Source organism: Lepidochelys olivacea, assembly GCF_965140295.1.
Source record: "Lepidochelys olivacea isolate rLepOli2 genome assembly, chromosome: 6".
In the NCBI taxonomy this organism is placed as follows: Eukaryota; Metazoa; Chordata; order Testudines; family Cheloniidae; genus Lepidochelys; species Lepidochelys olivacea.
In genome coordinates this window covers 10404394-10414152 of record NC_140416.1, presented here as the reverse complement: position 1 = coordinate 10414152, position 9759 = coordinate 10404394, and the positions used below count along the sequence as shown (strand labels likewise).

Here is a 9759-nt window from a genome sequence, read left to right as displayed (position 1 = left end):
GTGGGTGTTTTATGGTAGAGCCATTGCTAAAAAGGAAGAAGCTCCCTCACCCTGCAGGTCAGATTATAGCTCCATACTGAAGATGGAATGCTCTTTTGGAAATCTGACCCTCAGTGGTCATCTTATCTTCTGGTCCTGAAGGAGAAGGTAGTGGTATGACTGGCCATAGTTAAACTGGGGACAGAAGAGGCTCTCACAGCCAGCCAGGTAGTGCTGAAGTGCCCCCCACCCCAGCTACCCCCACACTGAGGAATGAGACATTTCCATTGACTGGTTTATTTTGTTTTATTTTTTAAGAGGCAACTGGAGTTTCATACAGAGCCAGACTCCCCACAGGCTGCAGCCACCACAGCACCAGGTTTCTTAGAGGCTACATTGGAGTCCCCAGAGGCTGTGGGTGCCATAGCAACAGCACCAGACTCCCCCAAGGCAGCATCAATGGCACCCATCCGGTATCCTCTGTGGTAGCGCTTGGTGGAGCAGTAGCAACCCAGGATTCCCAGGAAGACAAAGAGCGAGCACAGCACTGCTATGGCCAGGGTGGTGACGGAGAAGGAGAGCCGCAGCCCTGTGGGAAAGGAATACAGAGCAGTACTCAGGAGAGAGGCTGTGAGGACACGTGGTCAAAGCAGCCTGGCTCCCAGAGCCTCCTAAAGCTATCATCAACCCTTGTGTCTTGGGGGGGGGGGGGGGGGAGAGAAGAGACAGGAATCAACCCAGCAAGGCTAATTTTTCCACCCCCTCCTGGGCACTGCTCCATGCTTGTGGGACATGGGGCTTGCCCCCCCCCATTTCTGTTTGGAAGAGCCTGACTCCAGATCTCCCCTCATCCCAGATTTCCAGGATTTGGGGCCCTGCAGCCAATGACAGCAGCCCCATTAGTCAGTTGGCTAGGTAATGAGACAATAAGAAGTTGACCAGACTGCTCATGGCCTTGCTCGTGGCTACATCAAGCAACAACTCACCCACTGACAGATGGGTCATGGGAGTCAGTCTCACTCCAGTCAGCCCCCCCCACCCCATGACAGAGGGCAGATCAGAGCACTCACCTGAGGACTCCTTCATGTCCCCTCTCACGATGGGGTTCATGGCCCGATTGGGAGAGAACAGGACAGGGTGGATGGCTTTAGGGGTGCCAGAGATGGGCACAGTGTAAGAGAGCTCAACAGCCCCTGCCATGGTGGAGGTGGGCTCTGTAGAAGCCAGTGTTAGGGGTCTGGAGCCCAGTGTAGTGGAGGAATTGGAGGCCAGCTTGATAGGGCCAAGCTGGAGGTCTGCTTCTCCAAGGAGCCCTGCAGGGAAAGAGCAGTCACAGTCTGGGAGCCTCACCACCCTCCTCCTGCCATGCCAATGCCCACCAGCAATCAGCACAGGGTCTGGTGGGGTGGAAGCCACATGTGCAGCAAGCCAGATGATCTATCCAGCCCCCATATCAGAAGCAGTCGGGCTCAGCTTTGACATCAGCCAGATGGGAGCTTAGTCTCATGGGCAAGAGGGGCAGCTCTACTCCCCCAAATGCTAGAAGGGGCCAAATGCCCCTAGGGCAGCCCCTGCTCTAGTGCCAAGGAAGAGTGGTCTGGGGGTAGGGCACAGAGATTGGAGGATCCCAGGGACACATTAGCCCAGGCCAGCCTCCCCCAGCCCACCAAGGAATGGCAGAAGCCAGGCAAGCTCCTCCAGAAGGATGGGGGGGGCGCATGCAAGGTTACCTTCCCTTTCCTGAGGCAGATGCCGGCGCCGCCTCCTGCTCCCACAGCCAGCAGGGGAAGCACAGCAGGAGCAGTCTCCTCCGTCATGGGAGTGCCAGGCTGCAGTGGCTGGATCATAGGAGCAGGCCTTGTTGTGCTGGTCGGCAGGGCCGGCAGCCACAGCCTTCAGGTGGCACAGGAGGTAGATCTGAAAGCATGAAAGATGTCACAGCCAGATGTGGTTCTGTATGGGATGCAGGGAGAGCCCAGAGCTCAACTTACTGTGAGGTCAGGCTGAGGGAACCCTCTTCCCATACAGCACCCATTCTGCCCCACACCCCTGGCCATCCATCTCTAAGAGAGAGAGGACGGGAGAGCTCATCTTATCTCCTCGCAGGGTCCTGTGGGAGAGTCCCACATGGAGACAGCAGCCATCTTGCATTGCTGACACCCACCCCATACAGGGAAGTCAGTGCCCTTCCAGGTGGCTCAGCCCCCTCCCCCCCATACTGACCTGGCTGTTGGAAGCACCGGTGAAGACAAATGTGTCCAGCTGGAAACGGAGGAACTGGTCTCCTCGTGGGGCAAGGAAGTGGGAGCGGCTGTGCTGCCCGTCCACAAGGCACCTATAGGGAGGAGAGGGGTTACTCACCCAGCCTCCTCAGTGCCATGGAGCCAGCCATCATCCTGGCTCCCAGGTGGTCCACATGGGACCTGAGAAACAGCTGGGGGGGCACCTGACCCAGATCCAAGGGGTGGGGAGACAAGGAATTGTGGGGATTTGGGACAATGGTGGAGCAGCTGGCAGCCTGGAGATACAGGTTGTACAGGAGCAGTTCAAACCATTACTAATAACTAAGGCCCTACTAAATTCATGGCCATGAAAAACAAGTCATGGACTGAAATTTGGCCTGCCTCTCCCCCCTGTCCTGAAATCTGGTCACATGTGCCACATTTTACCCTATACTATACAGTAATCACAAGGGAGACCAGTGTTTCTCAAATTGGGGATCCTTACCCAAAAGGGAGTTGTGGGGGGGGTCAAGGTTATTTTAGGGGGCTCATGGTATTGCCACCCTTACTTCTGTGCTGCCTTCAGAGCTGGGCGGCCCGAGAGCAGCGGCTGTTGGCCAGGCATCCAGCTCTGAAGGCAGCACCCTGCCAGCAGCCGTGCTAAAGTAAGGGTAGCAGTGCTGCAACCCTGCCTACAATAACCTTGTGACCGCCTGCCCCCCAAACTCCTTTTTGGGTCAGGATCCCTACAGTTACAACACTGGGACATTTCAGATTTCAATGCTGAAATAATGAAATTTGTAGAATTTTTTTAAATCCTACTACTGTGAAATTGACCAAAATGAACTCTGAATTTGGTAGGGCCCTACCAATAACTTAAAAGCCCACTGTCCACTTCCCTCCATGGGCCAGAACTGCCTAGTCCTGCTAGATAAAATGGTGCTTTGATAGTAGACACTGGAGCCCGTTCAGAGTCTTCTGCCCCAGACGCTCACCCGTGGTCTGTGATGACCTCATATTTCATGGAAGACTCTGCACTTGGCCGGGCCACACATTCATCCACGTAGATCCTCAGAGGTGCATGGCTGCCAGTTCTCACTGATGCCTGGATGTTTATCAGGTCACCAAGGTAGTAAGTGGGGTCAGACAGGGGGGACGACCAGGTACCTGAGGACAAAAGATGGGGGATGACACTCACCTGAACCCTCCTTGTTCCTGCCTAGCCAGCACTGCCCATCCCCCAGTACAGACTAGCAAGGAGTCTGCCAGAGAAAGGGGTATAAGGCAGGAGAGATCAACAAGAAAGCAGGAGGATTGGGGTGGCATCAACAGATCTGTGGGAAGGAAAACCCAAGGCTAGAATAATAGGGGCAGCAGGGTGGGACTGAGGGGTACTAACAGCTGGAATGGCAGGGGGCTATGGGTCAAAGTAAGGGGAGCTCAGGGATGAGGGGAAGGATGTTGTCAGGGCTGGGGGAGAACACAGAACTGAGGTGCACTGACTAACTTGGGATGCCCACACTTCCCCCTTTATGTGAACAGCTTAGGTAGTATCTGCATGAGCAATGAAGTGCCTTCCTAACTCATCCCCTGGAGACAAGCCTGGCTAGTGGGCTCCCTGTCATTTAGCCATAGACTGGGTGGGATCCCCAGGAGACTCCCAAGGTCCCCTTGAATACACCACCACTCACTGTCATATACATCCAGGGCAAAGTCCAGACGCCGTCTGTGCATTAGAGTGGAGCTGAAGGGGATCCAGGTGGGTTGGAGGCCCAAGGAAGAGACATTCCCAGTCCTGAACAGAGAAGAGACAGTCACTACCCCTTCTTCATACCCAGGATCTCCCATTGTGTGGTGGCACATGGCATTCTCCTTTGGAGATATCCTGGCAGCCATTGTGTAGCCCCTCCTGCTTTCCTATCACCCTGCCCCCCCCCCCCCCAATAGCTTGGAGGTTAATCCCAGCAGGACATTCCAGTTACACATCATAGCATCTAGATCAGTGGTTCTCAAACTTGTACTGGGAACCCCTTTCACATATGGGGGGCTCCATACTTGTAATTAAAAACATTTACCACCATTATAAATGCTGGAGGCAAAGAGAGGTTTGGGGTGGAGGCTGACAGCTCACCTGGAGGGGTCCTGTGCCCCAGTTTGAGAACCCCTGATCTAGAGCCACCCCTCCAGCCCCTGGCTCAGCCCAAGACTATGGTGTAGCCAGAGCAGAGCTGTGGTGAAGAAGCTGGCTGAGACATTCATGAGCCCTAGTACATTATCACTTCAGTCTCTATTGCCTTGTCTCACCGTGTGTGCATGGCACTAGTAGATCAGCATCGTGTGGGTGACAGGTAGGTCTTGTGGACCATCAGGCCCCACCAAGGCTCTGCTCAGTTGTGCTTCTCTGCAGCTGAGTCATGAGTATTAAAGACCTGGGCAGCTCTAGTTGACTGAATACCCAGCCTTGGTGTGACAGACCCTGCAATCACATCCCAGCCTCAGCAGGGCAATCCAGGACTCCTGACTCCCTGGCCATTAGCAAAGCTCAGTGGGACAGCCCTGCAATGCTGAGGATGAATAAGTCCAGGTAATGGGGAGAGACTTTGCTCCTTGAAGCAAGTTGGGACCCGTTCTCAGCCCCCCAACATTGCATGGAGGATGCTCACTCACCTGGGGTAGAAGCAGTCTATGGGGAGGGAGAAGGCGCTGGCTCGGATCACACCCCCCATGGCAGAAGGTCTGTAGTAAAGGAAGTTTCTGTAGTGGATGGTGTCAGGGAGGAGCTATGTGGAGCAAATACAGCCAAGAGTCAGTATCCCCCAAGGCTACTCAGCTGCACCCTGCTCCATCCATCCAGCAGCAGGGCATCCTGTCCAGCCACAGGCCAGGAGGATAGCTACTGTGACCAGCCAGAAAGGGGAGGTGCATACACCATTGAAGAGATACCCCAGAGCACCAGCCAGTAGGGCACCAGGTTTGACCCTCACAACCCTCCAGCAGCTGCCATTCAAGGGGGAAGGTAGTAAAGAGACTCTAATTAGAGGGAGATGAGAATCACTGCTATATCAGTCAGCCCCCTCCTGGGCCAACATCAGGGCTTGGACCTAGTGCCTGGACTCCTAGGAGCAGAAGCTGCTACCACAAGATCCAGAGGAATCCATCTGCTAGCCAGGAGCTGGAGCAGAGTCAAGCCTCCATGGATCAGCCACTAGAGGGGGCATGCAGTGCCCTGAAGAGGGGGTTACAATGGTAACCTCCACCTGAGCATCTCATCACATGTGAACACTAATTAAGTCTCAGGACCCCTCCCCACCATGGCTAGTCTGTCATTTTCCAGACAGGGAAATGGAGAGTCCCTTCCTATAGGGGCACACTGAGTACTTGGGGAACCCTGGGTACTGCTTCCAGCTCAATAGTTCTAATGCCTGTAACTTCCCATTTTAGATCAGTCTGTGTTCCCACAGCTCCTGCAAATGCAGGAACCTGTGGGAAGAGGAAGGCAGGAGTTAGCCAAGCAATTCCACAAGCCAGCGTTCACAGATCTGCTTCAGCCCTTGCATTGTGCCCGTTCATTGGCAATGTTAGGCCCTCCATGGCCCCTGCTGTGCACTTAAGACACTGTACAATTCCCCCTAGTTCAACTGCAACCATGAAGTGAAATGCTGTGGGTTAGTATCTGATGGCTAGAAGGCCCTCTCCCCTTGGCTCCCCTCCACCCAAGGGCTTCCTCTGAGCCAGATCCCCTATTCGTCTTCTCCTGCATGGGACAGGGTATATCCAGATTCAAGAAGAGCCTCATTGCAGTGAGTCTGCTCCATGTCCAGCACTGGAGTGAATGAATGTGAGGCCTGATTTCCATTACTCAGGAAATATGTGGGGGGGGGGCATGCTGAGGATTGAAACTAGGCTGCACTCAGCAGGAGAGAGATTGACACCCACCCACATACCCAGCCCCTACTGGTCTCTGCTCTCACCTCCATGGTGGCCCCACATGCCGATAGCAGGTGTTCTAGCTGGAATCTATCTGGCCCAACAGCAGTCACGGCACAGCCAGCCCCCAGTGTCAGCTCCCTGGCAGAGACAGTCACGCCATTCCCAAAGAGATCCACCAGCACCGTGATCTGAAGCCGCGAGCTGCCACACACCACCGACACTGCAGATGGGGCACACAGGGGTTAACAGACTCACAGCCACAGCATCCTCCAGACACAAGAGCCCCCCCAAGATCCTATCCTGGGATTTACACCACTCCTAGGACTCAGGGCCATAATTCCAGTTTCTGCAACCCCAACATGCTCTTTCCACTCCATTCCAAACACCTGCCCTGTGCCTGAGAGGCCATCCTCTAGCCCTGGTACCTCCCAGGGTCCAGCTACCAGATCTGTGCTAGCAGGAGAGGGGATCTCCCCACCACCTCAACAGTTCATCCCCAGGTTCCTGCTGACCAGGGGCGTGTACTGATACCACCCCTGGGAAAAGCAGCCAGGGGCACTGTGGCCAGATGGACAAGCCCAGTGTCAGCAGAAGAAAGGGTGAGCATCCAGTGATGTGGTTAGAGGATCCACCAACCTCCATCACTGAGGGCGACGGGTCCCTTCTTCCACATTACACTGAGTGAGACAGTCATTAGACCTATGGCAGGTGAGTCCCTGGAGCTAGATGGCTATGAGTTGCACTAGCCCACTGGCCATATGCAGGGTCTGTGGAGAATCAGACCTTGTCCACACAATACTTCTCTGTCAGAGCTATATGGCAAAGCCCTCTAAGTGCAGGCTGAGCTTATGCCAACAGCAGATGTTTTCCGTCAGCAGAGTAATACCACCTCCTGGAACAACATTTGTTAAGCCCAGAAAGGCTCCCTTCTGTTGTCAAAGCTGTGTGTACATGGCAATTTTTGGCAGCTTACCATGTTCTCACACACACCCCTGACTGACCAAAAAAACCTGAGTAGAGTCCTGGCCCTAGTCTGCCCAGAGTAGGTCTCCAACAGCCCCTAGCCTCCCACATCTTCCCTACTCAGACACAGGCCACCAGGAATCCTCTCCATTTCAGAGAAGTGGAAACTGGAGCCACAGCAGTGCCAGGTTCTACCAACCCCAGAGCTGAAATACCAGGTAGCTGCCTTTAGTCATCTACCTGACTGTGGAGGAGGAACAAGGAAACTCTGCATCAGCCAGCAGGTTACTCCCAGCTGCTGATAAAGCCAGGTGAGAGTGAGAACATTAACCCTTGAAGGACCCAAAAGGCATCCAGGAGCACCAATGCAGCTTGCTGCCAAGCATCAGGGCATGGGAGCAGGAAACCGAGTCAGATGTGACTCTGTGGGTACCTGAAGCCAGACACCCCAAAAATGAGGTACCCAGAAATCCAGCAGCCACTATGGAAAGCTTTGGTTTCAACAAGATCACCCCTGCAAAGCTAGGACTAGAACCCAGGGCCCCAGACTCAGAGCTCCCACCTGCTCTAGCCACTAGGGAATACCACCTCAGAAGTCTCACAAGTGGGCACAGGACTGTCCTGCTGGTATCTCCTTGTGTTACAGATCTCATGCCACCAGAGGCGCCTAGATAGCGACCACAAGAGGAACCTTCACTGTTGTCTCATTGTTGCTACTAAGCCCCGGGATGCCTGCCACCAAAATGCAGTGTTGGATCCTTTGAGGGGGCAGGTCTGTGAACCCAAGAACCGCTAACGCCCATCTTGCCTGGGACAAAGTCAAGGGAGGGGGAAGAGGAACATGGTGGATTCCTCACTGCAGAGCCCAGCTATATCTCATCACCTTTCTGTAGCACCTATGTCAATAACTGCTTCCCCAATCCACCACCAGTGGGCGAGAGACCATTCTGGTGAGTAGTGGCAGCAGCTGCCACTGTTTTACAAGACAACAGAAGCAAGGTGGGTGAGGTAGTATCTTTTATGGGTCATATTGGTCCACTAAGAGGAATTACCTCACTTACCTTGTCACTGTAATATCCTGGGACTGACATGGCTACACTGCCTAAAGAACGAGATTATGTTATTTAAGCCCAAGGGAAGTTGCATATTTAGGAGATTTACAGCCACAGACTGTAAAATGGAGCAACTTCCATGCCTGGCAACCGCAAGGAGTCCAGGGTTTCCCCACATGGGCCAGGAGGAAGTGAAGCTCTGTAGGCACCCTGCCAGCAGATAAATCACTGAGCAGGTGCCCAGAATACATGCCATATGGGAGAGCCCTAGGTTTTACCTAGCCAGAACATACAAGACTAAGGAAACACATGATCAACAGGACCTGGATCCGGCTCTGCCCACTCAGCAGCTCTTCCAGGAGGCTGGAGCCCAGAGCAGGAAGGCCCCACTCAGCTGGAGGATAAACCACAGCAAGAGGCTCACTTTGCACCTGGCACCCCTCATTCCCCCCACTTTACCTGAAGCATTTTGAGCCCAAGCACCAGTGACTAAGAGGAGTAAAGCCCAGCATGCCACAGGAGCTCCCATCTTCCACTCTCTACTCAGGAAACAGCCACATAAAGAGAAGTAGCCCCCAGTGGCTCATTTTATACCTGGGGCAGCAGCACTCAGGTGTCTGTGATTCCTCCATTACCAGCATGGGCCACAGCTCCAGTCCCATCCTCTGCAGCTTTGACAGGGGCAGGTGAGCGTAGCCAGCCAAAGCCAGGAGAGCTGCATCTGGTAGATGTGTGCAACCCTGAGCCCTTGTGGTTATAGGTTCAGCTCCTAGGGGTGGTAACTCTGCCCCTTTCCTAATGAGCCACCTACCCACTTCTGTAAGAGACTTTATGTCTGTTCACAACCCTTTTGTGATAAGAGCACGTTTGTTTGTAAAGTTTCTGTCCATTGTTTCCCTGTTTCCTCCAGCACTTGGGAATGAAACCCTCATACACAGCAAGACCATGACACCCCACCTCCCAGGCAAGGATCTCCTAGTTCTATGCACAGATGGATGAACTAACCCTCCCCCCATCTCAGTGAGGAAGGGATGACCACCCCCATTATATTGATGGGAAACTGACGCACAGAACAGTCAAAGGCTAATTTTTCAAGCACCCACTAGTTTTGGGTGCCTAATTTGAGACTCCTGGGGCCTACTGTTCAGAGGTGCTGGGCAGCCCTGGCTTCAGCTGAAATCAGTTGACTCCTGGACCCCAGAACCACCCACCTCAGTGCCATCCTGAGCCCCCACCCAGCTCTGCCGATGTCCGCCAAACCTGACCCTAGACCCTGGCTATCCCATCCCTGGGACCCCTGTCACACACAGCTCTGGTGTTGAGCCTCAATTCCAACCCACAGTCCCCTGTTACCCTAGCCCTGGCCTCCCCCACAGCTCTGCCGAGGCTCCTCAATCCCAACCTGTAACCCTCTGCTATCCTGGCCCAGGGCTCCCTACCCCAGCTCTCCTGATGCCCCTCAATCCCAGCCTATGGCCAGGGTCATCTACACACAATGACCTAGGAAACCAGGTAGGGATAAAACCAAGAAGCCCAAATTCCCTCTCTGGTATCGCGGAGTACTACTTCACTGAGGTGACCCATGGTGTCCATGTGTCTGGGCAGAGGTGTTA

The 9759-nt window shown here is 54.1% G+C and overlaps 1 protein-coding gene across 1 annotated transcript; it reads right to left on the bottom strand.

Annotated features, from left to right (window-relative positions):
* Nucleotides 1-311: 311 nt before the first annotated feature.
* LOC311521427 (zona pellucida sperm-binding protein 3-like) lies at nt 312-8675 on the bottom strand (the record flags this gene model as incomplete). Its single annotated transcript, XM_084629762.1, has 9 exons — nt 312-568; nt 1050-1292; nt 1710-1896; nt 2203-2314; nt 3197-3368; nt 3893-3996; nt 4869-4981; nt 6173-6351; nt 8606-8675. The coding sequence occupies 9 exons, from the start codon at nt 8673-8675 to the stop codon at nt 312-314; spliced, it is 1437 nt and encodes a 478-aa protein (XP_084485888.1).
* Nucleotides 8676-9759: the final 1084 nt, after the last annotated feature.